Source organism: Berghia stephanieae, chromosome 1 (genome assembly GCF_034508935.2).
Source record: "Berghia stephanieae isolate SIO BIC M18660-M18661 chromosome 1, UCSD_Bste_1.3, whole genome shotgun sequence".
NCBI lineage: Eukaryota > Metazoa > Mollusca > Gastropoda > Nudibranchia > Aeolidiidae > Berghia > Berghia stephanieae.
This window is the reverse complement of record NC_088360.1, coordinates 85,511,194-85,523,648: the sequence shown is the minus strand read 5'-3', so window position 1 is coordinate 85,523,648 and position 12,455 is coordinate 85,511,194. Positions and strand designations below refer to the sequence as shown.

The window sequence follows — 12,455 nt, the reverse complement described above, 5'->3', positions numbered from 1 at the left end:
TATTCTCTTTTTATAAAATCAATGTATCAAATTGTACATATACAAAAATATATTAGCATGGTAGAAAAGTGACCAAACTCTGGATAAACTCGATGACGACTTTGAATGATGAAAATCAGAATGGAACATTTTGAAGAAAAAATCATTTAATCTGGAATCCATTTTTTTTAAAGAGAAAAATAACCAAGTTATTGATAGAAAAAAAAAAAAATCAGGAGTAAATACTTAAAAAAAAAATGATATAGAAAGTTAACACCAAAAAAAATCATGCATGAAAATGTATTTCAGAAGAGAGAAAAAACATTACATCAAAATCATTCTTTTGTATGTCTATGATAATTTAGTTGGCATGTTGGGATGTGCATAACATTAAAATATATTGTGTGCATACTATCAAACGGTTGTGTTGCAATGACTTTGTTTACCGAAAAGAACATTTGTTGATAAAAATATCAAATACTTAAAAATCCAAGAGGGTAGATATGTTCAATAAGCTCTTCTATTTTTCATGATTATTATTCTCACTCTAAGGCCTTATCAGTGTAATGTAATTTGAAACCTAAAACTATTCACCATCAATGATATTGAAAAATTATCTACTAATATTAAGTTGATTAATATATATGTTCTCCAACTGTTCCGTTGCAGGCACAATCTCATCATATTGCATAATCATCCATAAAATATATGATTGCCTCAACAATGTTCTCAATTACCCCCCCCCCCCTCCCTCATTTATGCATTTCAATAAACCATGCAGTTGAATGTTTGAATCCATGAATAATAACTCATCACAGCCAATTCATCATATCATAAACCCGTCTTAAAATAACATTAATAGGAAGAGGGCAATTAGGATTGAAGTAAAAGTCATCAATTAAGTTAACAGCAATCTCAATAATTTTTTTTATACGATTATTTTTTTCTTTGTTGGAGAAATTCAACATACTGTACCAAACAGCATCACACTATAAATATCTCTCAAAAAAAAGAAACCTCCAAAAAACCCAAACCCAATCTTTCTTTGTTGGAAAACTTCAACATACTGTACCCGACAGCATGACAATATAAATATCTCTCTCAAAAAAAAAAAAAAAAAAAAAAAAAAAAAGAAAGAAAGAAAGAAAAAAGAAATCTAAATCGGTGTAATATTTAAACGAAAATCATGAGATGAGATTTAGCTGCAGATTAAGTTTCCTCATTCTACAATGAGTGGAATATCCGATGATGGAAATGATTCAGATGAATCCTTTCTTTTAATTTGTCATCCTTGATCTTTTAAACCACAATCACTGAGGAAAGTAAACAAGAGAAAAAAAAACAATCAAAAAGTATTCACTGCGTTTGTCTTTTGCATTCAATCAACAGTGATCAAATAAAAAATTACCTAGACTAATTACCCATCATCATTACTAGTCATGATGATGATAGTAATGATCATCATTGTCATCGTCATCATCACCATCAATTTATTACTCATTTATTACTCTTTAACAATTTTTTTTTTCTTTCAGATTTTAAAATATATTAATAATAGGAAAGAATTTTAATAAAAATATGACCATATGCAATATTCAGGTATGATATCTAAATGATCTAAAATCATTCCAAACTATTTAACATTTTTTTTGTAACGACTATTTCATCTTAAGAAGGTGTATCTGAATTTGACTCAAAATTTCACCTTATGATTGTTGGGGTGGGGGGAACAGGAGAGGGATTATTGCTTTCTACAAAAATGAAAATTTTTTAATATTCCCTCTGCTGATCATTTCAATTTCTTGTCAATAAAAAAAAAAAAAAAACAGCTCTGATCCAAAGGATAATTAAAATTGTAAAACATTGTAACAACAAAGGTAAAAAGATTAAATTAAGTTGAGCACCCCTTATAATTTTAACAGATTAATATCATCTCTCTATAACCAGATGGCGTATATAAAGTTAACATGAAGAGTGATACAAGAATGGATGAGAGAGATATATGGATAAGGGAACGATGGAAGAGATAAACAGAAAGAGAGAGGGAGAGGGACAAAGAAAGAGTGCAAGTGGAGAGTGAAAAAGAAAGAAAGAGAGAGAGAGAGAGAGAGAGAGAGAGAGAGAGAGAGAGAGAGAGAGAGAGAGAGAGAGAGAGAGAGAGAGAGAGAGAGAGAGAGAGAGAGAAAAGAGAGAAAGTTTAGTTGATGGGGCTTTTTTTTTTTTTATTAGGGGGAAGTTTTAATATTGTCTTTTTAAACGGACCTATAACTGTACTACCACTCTTGACCTACTTACAAATAAAATCTAGACTCATTTACCTCCTCCCTCAACCCCCTCCTTGTCTACCATCAATTACATTGTCTCACTTTTGACATCTGGCGCCATTATGTTTAGACTTAAGCCATAAAAATGGGAGTGTCACCAAAATTCATATAACTGAGCACAGGTGTCAAAATATGAAACAAGACAAGATGGTGATTTTTTTTTACAGATCCACCATTTGACCTGAGCTTTTATCAGAGGAAAATGTTTGACACGACGAAATCAGCTGAAAATTTCTGAGAAAATCCCCAAATCCCTGAATTCTGTGGAAGATTATCATCACTGATATATAATATATATATATATATATATATATATATATATATACACAGTAGAATTACTTTAAACCGAAATTTTGGGGACCTTCTAAACCATTTCGGTTTAAAGACATTTTGGTTTAAAGCAAGTTCCCGTTTTGCAATGTTTTTCAAGGTAGTAACTATTTAAGTTTAAGGAATTTGCTCATTTAATCGTATCATAGGTTTCCCGTTAAATGGAGTTGTTGAATAAATGCCGTCTTCGTAACCATTAAATTTTTGTTTTTGTTTTTTTGGTGTGTTTAAAAAATATTTTTGGGGGTTTTCGTTTTCAATTCAAAATTATTGAAAGACTTGAGTTCGGGATGCCGTGTATTTTACATATCTCTGTCTTGATCAACTTTTTTTTCATCGACTTCACATAGTATTTTGATTTTAAACTCCAACGTGTAAGCACAGTGCTTTCTTTTAGACATCTTTTAGTAAAATGCTAAACTAAAATAAGATCGAAAGTTCTTGTGCGATAATTGATAATGAATGACGCGCAGCTACTCAGAGGCGAAGTGAAATGGAAATGAAAAGGCGTGTCAATGCTAAGCTGTCTACTACACACCCCTCTTTTGTTGAGAAGCCATTAGGTTCAAAGGCCTAGTTACATAGAACCTCACCCCCCCCCCCCCCCCACACACACATTTAAACAAAGTGGAAATGAAGTGGCATGTCAATGGTAAGTTGTCTACCACCCCCCCCTCCCTCCTTATTCTCGTGTTGAAAATTTGTCAGTTCCAAAGCATCAACACACGAGCGAGAACATCTCGCTTGCGTGATTTTACACCCCAACTCCCCATCTTTCCTCATTTTTCGCCTGCCAGTCACCCGCTGTCTTCCTTTTCCAGTCTGTGCGATTGTGGTGTTGGCCAAACCCAAGTGCAGTGATTGAAGTGTTTGCCTACCGCCCCCCCCCCCCTCCCACCCCACCCATCACCCTCATCTTATACTTACGCTCTTTGTTTAATATCGCCGGGCATTATTGCGTGTGGCCTTCTTCCCGAATTTTTGAAGAAAAATAGAGAGAGAAAAAGGGAAGGTCTCTCAAGTTGTTTCGGTTTAAAGAAAGTCCTGCTTAGAAGTATTTCGGTTCATCGTAAGAATTAGTACAAAGATAATGAAGAATCTAGTACAATTTATTAAATTCTTTGCGGTTTAAGGTATTTTTCGGTTTAGCTTCTTTCGGTTTAAAGTAATTTTACTGTATATATATATATATGTGTGTGTGTGTGTGTGTGTGTGTAAATATGCATACTGTGTGTGCACATGTATATGACGTGTGTGTATGTAAAATGTATATGTACAGTGCGTCTATGGATGTGTGTGAGTACGTGTGTGTGATTGGATGCATATGAGCTTGTGTTCGTGTGTCCGAATCTGTAGTATGTAATATTTTTACAGATGATCAATGTGAAGTGCTTCGAAGCTTTGACATAAGTGCTATATAAATGTACATTTATTATTATTAAATCACAATTGCTCTTGAGTTTTATGAACAAAGCTTGGAAAAGGGGGAAACACAACAAATAACTTGCAGATAATGTTAAAAAAAATTACCCAGATAATGTCCATATTTCTATTTCTTTGTTTATCTTCTTTAAAGTTAGAATATCATTGTTTGTTTATTCGTCCATTTTTCAGTTTGATTAACAACTTTTCCATTTTTGTATATTTTTACAGAATTGTATAGTGAAAAAAGTATAAAGCTAGAATGACAGATCTTCAATAAAATTTTGTTCTGAGAAAAATGTTGGGCAAAATGCCTAATCAATCTTCTGATCTCAAAGTGATCAACAGTTCAATGTGAAACTCATTGCAGATTATTCTTGGCAATCACAGCTGCCGTTGAAGATCAAACTTCAAACTACAGAACAGTTCAGATCCAGTTTGGGGAAAAATTACTCTAAAAAGAACAGATCCAATTCATGAAAAAATACCTCTTATACAGGAGTTAACAAGAAGGAGATTCTATGAAAATTTGAGAACACAAAGAAATGAAATCTGTGTAATTTTGGGTAGGTCTTTTGATTTTACTTTTTTAGACAAGGCTAAAAGAAGTTGTTATAAATGGCATACTTTATGTCAATAATATTTAAATACACATATGCTATTTAACCGTTGTTTGCATTTGTCAATTATCAACAGTTTCTGATTAGTGATCCAAAGTAACTCATGCAAACCAGAATACATCAGAATAGCCCTTGACTAAATAGTAGAGAACACAAGAAACCAAGACGAATGATAAGCCCCTTTTTCACACTGCCTTCTATTCCAGTAACAGAGCGATCAATACAAATTTACCACAACATTTTCTCAAGCAACATTACATAAACACCAGACATTATCAAAGCAGCAGATATGCCATTCCACAATACAAAACAACCTCAAATAAAAAGGACTCCGTCCCCCCCACTGCCATCAGGCAATGGAACAGCCTCAAAAAATATTTTTTCAAGTAGATATCAGCCACAGTCTTGATATCAGCAACATTGTAAATCTATTTATCTAGAAAACCATTGTGAAATGAGGAAATCTAATTTGCATAAATATCTGCAGATTATGCCATTGGACTTGAGTTATAATGTGTCAAAGGTAGACAGTTACATGTCTCAGGTGGGCAATAAGAGAGATAAATGAACAAACACCAATTTTCTGAGACTATCGAAGATAAGGAGGATTGGGGAGCCAAAGACCCTTCATCACTCAATGATATATATCTAAATAATTGATAACCTTACCTCAATAAGCTGGATATCCTTCTCTGAAAAGTCGGGGGCTGGCTTGCTTGAGTAGCGCAACCTCAACATATCTCCAACTTCATCAATTATTCTCAAGGCCTGAAAAATATATCATTATAAAATTAAACTGAACTTGTTTGAGGTCCTCTGAACAAGAAAACCTCATTGCGAGATATTCAAAACTGAGATTGGAAAATAAAAATCTCTTAATTATTTTTGATCCATTTCACAATTTTATGGAAAGTTCTGAATTTCAAGTTCATCAGAATTTTTGTAGATGCCCATGTTGATCTTTAGGTACCACAATATTTAATATTAGATTTCTTCAACTGGACGTGCCAACAAAATCTGTATCATTCATATTGATGCATTGCATTTAGGTAAAATACAACATCCGCCAGCTGGATATTATGTATCAACACAAAAAACTAAGTGTGGCCTTGAACGTTTATGATCTGACTGATAGAATTTAGTGAGAACTTCTCCTTAAAACAATAACAAAGAGATGAGTGACATCAATATTGTTCCTTCTATGTGAAACTTAAATAACCTTAAAAGAAATGTAAAGAGAGCACCAAAAAAAAAAAACTTTTGACAATTTAATGAGGGACAAGAAGCTCAAGTTAAACAATAAGCTTTTGCTGTTGAATTATTGAAATTATGAAAAGGCATGACAAATCGTTAATTTATTTTTCCAAAGAAATCTTAACTCCTCTGAGCATGTCTTCATTTAAATGCATATAATACTGAGTTAAAATAAAATAGTAATACAATCTGTAGCATCATATTCATGGCTGTTTGCAAAAAAATTACAAATTAATATATCAAATTATTTCATTGTGGTAGCATAATTCTTGTAATGGACGTATGTCCAAAAAAAACAAAAAAAAACAAAACAAAACAAAACACAAAAAAACTCTTGAGATTCAAGCCTTTATCAAACAAGAATTTTTTCTTCTGTATTTCACCTTCTCTTGGGCTGTGTCATGAACTACAAGGCTGAGTCAAAAAGTAATGGGACCCTGCTTATTACTTTAAAACAAATTGATTCACTTTCATGAATTATACCTCAAATTAAAGCTTGGTATTAGCCAAGCAGAATGCTACTTCTCAACTCAGTCTCCACCTCGCTCAATAGCCACAGTCCACCTTTTTGTAAGGTCATGTATCCCATCCTCATAAATTTGAGTTGCCTGAACTTGGAGCCAAATTTTCACAACCGTAATAGCTTCTTCATCATCTTCAAAGTGATGTCCCCTCATTCCTCCTTCAGTGGGCAAAAGAGGCGAAAGTTTCGAACGTGTCAAGTTTGGTGAATTAATAAGGAGGGGAGAGACAACGTTGTCCATCAAAATGATGACATTACCTCCCTTTTCCTGGCACTTGTGCGTGGAAGGGCATTTTCATGAAGAAACCATAGTAGTTTCATCTCGAAAGTCGGTTTAAGTCGATGATTTCTTGTTTTCAGTTTTTTCAAGGTCTATTTGTATCGTTCAGAGTTGACATGGGCTCCCTGTGGTAGGATATCAATGAGGATTACACCTCTGATGTCCCAAAACACTGTAGGCATAATTTTCTCAGGTTTTAAATTTTTGGTCTTTGGGGAAGAGGGATGGTGCCATTCCAATGATTGTCTCTTCGACTCAGGTTCAACCCACCTAAAACACTATCTCTACAAAATGCCTGAGTTTTATAGACTTTACCAATGCGTTGAAAATGTTACTCGAAGGTTCTTCCCAAGAAATTCAATGACAGCTTTCTATCGCTGATGGACACCATGGGGGGCAGTCATTTTGAACTGTCAATATTTTGCTAATACTTGACAGAATTAAAATTTTAAGTTTTGGTTTAAAGAGTACATGTGTAAGTTCAATTTGAGCCAAATATGACGTCACATGAAAAAGAAATGAACTCAATAGGAGATTTGTCCCATTACTTTTTGACTCACCCTCATACTTTTCAAAATATTAAACCAAGACAGTGTGAATTCCTAACCTTTTTTTACACCAATATATATATATATATATATATATACAATAGATAAGGTGCTTGATATAAATATCTTCACTTAAGATCGATTTTGTTCTTATTTATAAAAAGAGAAAGCTACTGATGTGAGATTTTAATGTAATAGCACAGGTAACATTATTGGGGAAAAAATGTACAAAATTATCCTCACCTCATCAAGCATCTCCTTGGTGTGAGCAGCGGACAAGCAGAATCTTGCCCTTGTTTCAATGAGTGGAGTGGCTGGGAAGCCCACCACAACTGTAGCCATTCCTTTCCTCAATGTTTCTCGACTAAACATACTATGGATTAAAAAAAAACAAAGTGTTAATTTGTTTGTCTGTATTTCAAGATAAGCCTGAACAGAATTTTAGATCACAGTGCTCATTATTATTTTTTAATATATTAATTTGAGAAGAAAGCTGTAGTACAAAAAAAAATATCAAAAAAAAAAAAAAATCACTACCTTATACTGTCTCTTATCAACTAAATCATTTGCACAGCTCACAAAAGGTAATAGACCTGTAAATGAGCTCTATAAAAATTGACTGAAACTCTTCGACAAACTGAAGATTCAATTATTTTTTTAAAAATAAGGGCATCATTGGAGAGCAGAGTGATAAATAAAATATATTAAAATAGTGGGTGTTATTTCTTACTGGAAGTATGACTGCCATAATTTGATGTAGAAGGAATGCTAAATAAGCATGTCATTCATATAGGTAAAGATGACTTCATCAAAGTCATATTCCTGCCTCTGGAATTTTTTTGACATAGTCAGAAAAATAATCACCATTATCATCTTTAACTTCTAGCCATGACCAATTGAATTTATTCCTCACATCTTTATCGATGTCGATGCTCGACAAGTCTGAATTGAATTGCGATCCATGAACAGCTCAACCATTGTGAGAACATTAGAATAATGTAGCAATGAGCAAACTTGATTTTCAATCAGTAAATGACAGAAGAAAAAAACTTAAATAAATATGACTTCAGGCCAATACACTGAATTATTAAGTAGAAGTGAATTATCAAGAAGAAACTTTGGCAGGCGTAGCGGAAAAATTCAAAGAATCGAAATGAAGGTAAATCGCCACAAAACAGCAAGCTCGCTTGGGCTTGAGCAAAACAATGGCAGAAAACGTCCTGATTGCACGGGAATTAATTAAGCTACTTACCATTGTTCCTTATAATCAGGTACTCAATCAGTGAAGAAACGGTCAACCAGTTTGTTTACAACGTGAGGCAATCGAAATGTTCTTGTAGCAATCTATCCTAACTTTCGATTTGAAGGTGTCTACATAACGGACTTCCGGCATTCGCAATTTACTTTATCATAGTTTTGAGACTCGCCAGGTAAATGTGGTCAATTTTGGCTTAGATGAAACAGTGAAATTTATCGCTTGGTGGCTCAGTTAAAATTGGCTACAGTTGGGATCACGACGGGTTTGGAAAGTGAAAAAATAATTTAACGAAGGATGTGTGAAAATACCCAGGGAAGTGTTCAGACACGCCTTTTATAAAAAGCGTCGCTTAGTCTTGGCAATATATACATCGTTAATATAAACGGTCCCCATGAGCTATGCATAGCACTGTGGAACACTCCTAATTACTTTACGGTCATGGACTACGATTTGTGAATTCTTTATTTATTTATTTATTTATTTCTTTCTTTCCTTTTTTTAAATATTTGAATGTGACAAATTGACTGATTTCAGTTAATTGACTGAGAATTTACAGGTCTAAGGTAAATATTATCATAATTATGATAGTCTGACATCAGTGTCAACAAATGGAAACAAGAGTTTAAAAGATGTTTCACTTACACTACTTTGGAAGGCATGTACAAGAGAAGGGGAACAACAGGAGAATCCTTGTTGCCGTAAATGATGTAGCCTCTCTCTTGTAGATGTCTGCGGAAGTATCGGGCATTCCATGCAAGTTGCCTGATTCTCTTTAGACCTGATAGAAATCAAGGAAATTGGATTGCAGTGCAGGCTAATATATTGACTGTTCCAACAAGATTAGAAAGACAAACACTGTTGCATTTCCTCTCATGCCAAAAGATGAAATTTTGAATTTCAAGATTTAAAAATTAAAAACGTGATCAACATGAAAGGCATGATCAAATATTCTGAATGTTTCATTTCATTTTTAAAAAAAAAATATCAACACTGAAAATGCTTTGGAATAAAAGTTAAATTTGAAAACAGCATCTTTATTAAGACAAAATTGTCTCTAAAACATCATCTTTATTAAGACAAAATTGTCTCTAAAACATATCTATTGAATTAAGCAAAATTTACCACAAAACACATACAAAATTCAATTTTTATCAAGATTTGTTGACTTTTTAACAGGCATTTAAGCTTAAATGCTGGCTAACAAACTTTGCAGTGTTTGTTGAACCCATGACTTAAAGAAGTCAGGAGAACAGTTCAAGATAGAGACAATGCTTGAACCACTATTTTTTTTAGCGGTGGAAAGCCTCGACTATAGATCTACCCTCTCGCGGTACACAGAGTTGTCGTAACAGTAAGGTCAGAGTTCGAGCATCCATCGCCGCGAAGTTTTTTTTTCTCCACTCACTTTTCTGAATTATTAATGTTTATGTGCTTATGGAACTGCCAAATATTTCCAAACCATAAAATATGTAGTACAGTAATGAAGGGCAATACATATATTGTCCATATATTAGGAGTCATCGATTTTAAAGAAGGGACGTCAATTTAAAAAAAAAAAAATTAATTTAAAAAAATGAGCTTTTATATAATGCAATATCCACTAAACGTGCTCAAAGCACTTTACAAGGGGTCCCAAACAAACAGCAACATGTAATGTGTTGAACGAGACATGATGTCTGTTAGGCAATATTACATTTTTTTTTTTGACAGAGACAACACTGTTAATGGCCAGGTACTCATTTTACACCCGAGTATGCTGAGAGAATGTGAGTAAAGAGCCTTTTCCAAGGACTCAACAACGAGGATTGAAACCAGGACCTTCTGATCTGAAAGCGAGTGTCATACCACTAGACTACATAGCCACACATTAATAACTTTGGTAAACTTCAAAGCTTACTTTATCTTTAAAACAAAAGTCCCTTTATTTTCATTTGAATCAATTAACAGTGACAGTTATAGTTAAATCAATAATTGGATTTGAATTCATTAACCTAATTATTAAAAACAGGACATTTTCTTATCAATATTTTGAAATATCAAAATAAACATAACCTTTTGATTTACTAACCTTCCTTTGTGCCATCCTTGCCCATGATGATACTCATTGAACTGATTACCTGCTGGGCTACACAGGGTGACATGGCTGCTGAATATATTGAGCTGTGGGAGGATGTCCTCAAGTGGTTGATTAAACGCTGGAAGTAAAACAAAAAAATACACCCCAATACATTGGTATATTATAAATGAAAAATGAAACATCACTACATTTGTGGTTGAACACTCTCATTATAAAATCCATGGTGAATACAACAGAGATCTAGTCTTCTGATAACAAGTTATGTTAAAAATCCACTTAAAAAATAAAGGATTGGACAAAATGGATGAAAATTTCCATTTTAAAATATAGAAAAATTTCTATTCATGAAGGAAAACTAGATTTTACTTTATGTTTTTTTATCGTTGTTGTTATTGTTTTTGTTTTTTAATTCAATAGAAAGGATAATAGAATGTTACCTTTGTGCCTCCAATATAGCCACCTGCAGAACCAAAGCTCTTTGTAAATGTTCCCATTAGTATATCTACATCTTTAGGATTAAGGCCAAAGTAGTCAATCACTCCTTTACCATGGGGACCCATGGCTCCAATACTGTGAGCTTCATCTAAGTACACATAGGCTTTGTATTTCTTTTTGAGACGGAGGACATCTGGGAGTCGGACAATTGAGCCTTCCATACTGTAAACATAATTCGAATGAAATTTATCTTATTGGGACTTACAACATATATAAGCATACAAATGTTATCAGATTTAGGAGTAAATTGTGAGACTGCTGAATGTAACACTTATTATATCTAATTTTCTATATTCATACCTATAACAAATAATTAGACTTATGCATTACAAAACATCTAAATGGCTTTATTTCTAATGTTGTCTTCAAAGTGCAAAAATACAAAATAAGAAATAAGTTATGAACTGTTTATAAGTATTACTGTAGTGAAATGCAAATGTAATAAAAATCCAAACTTATTGACGAACAAATATGCTGATTAAAATATGGACTTGATAAAAACAAATAGCTGCATAAGTTATGTTGAGCAATACCCCCCCCCCCCCCCCCCCTGAAAAAAAAAATCATTACAAAAACCTTGTTGTGAAAGGACTTCGAAGATTATTCATTTGATTTTGGTGACAATTTATTTAATTTAATGTCTTTTTTATACTGAATCAAGTCTAATTCTGATTCCTTCCTTGTAGCCATAAATTAATTATGTTAAAAAAAGATTAAGATTTAAGGAACTAACCTGTAAACACCCTCTACAACAATGAGGATCTTTTTCCAAGGTCTGTGAGTTCTTGGCTGGCCTTCACACACTGCATCCCTCAATTTCTTTTCAAGATCTGTCATGTCTTTTATTAAAAAGTAATAGTCATGAGAATTTAACAAAATCAGGTCATTACAAATTTTGTCAGTGATATTGTATTATTATTGGCATGAGAATGCAAAATCATTTATTTTCTGAAAACATATAATTGAGAAATTCCTGTATGAAGAGAACATTAGGTTCACCACTTAAAAATGATGATGGGGATAAGATAAATGCACTTTTCACAAAAATTTGGTTGAAGAAAAGGCATTCTACAAACTTATGAACTCAGATATTTAAATCAATTATATGACACCAACCGAAATTAAATAGTATCATTATAAATGCGATAGTGCTTTGATAGATTTAAATGATGTTAAGTTTGTTCTGAGACCATACGGATGATGATTGATCTCTGAACACAGCCTTGTGTTTAGAAATGAGTCAATTTACACACATAACCCCTGTCTGCTCGGGTGTGAATGATTACCTGGCAATTGGCAGTGACAGAGATTCTAAGTGTGCTAGGACAAAAAGGGTGCTTGACAA

The 12,455-nt window shown here is 33.2% G+C and overlaps 1 protein-coding gene across 1 annotated transcript in view; it reads right to left on the bottom strand.

Annotated features, from left to right (window-relative positions):
• Positions 1-351: 351 nt before the first annotated feature.
• LOC144960136 (serine palmitoyltransferase 2-like) overlaps positions 352-12,455 on the bottom strand; it is a 35,111-nt gene continuing 23,007 nt past the window's right edge. Inside the window, exons 7-13 of the mRNA XM_078893122.1 lie at positions 11,844-11,949; positions 11,053-11,272; positions 10,607-10,733; positions 9,181-9,316; positions 7,524-7,653; positions 5,345-5,443; positions 352-1,292 (exon numbers count right to left, since the gene is read on the bottom strand). Of these exons, the coding sequence (XP_078749248.1) occupies positions 1,290-1,292; positions 5,345-5,443; positions 7,524-7,653; positions 9,181-9,316; positions 10,607-10,733; positions 11,053-11,272; positions 11,844-11,949 (821 nt within the window). The 3' untranslated portion in view covers positions 352-1,289. The remainder of the gene's footprint in view (positions 1,293-5,344; positions 5,444-7,523; positions 7,654-9,180; positions 9,317-10,606; positions 10,734-11,052; positions 11,273-11,843; positions 11,950-12,455) is intronic.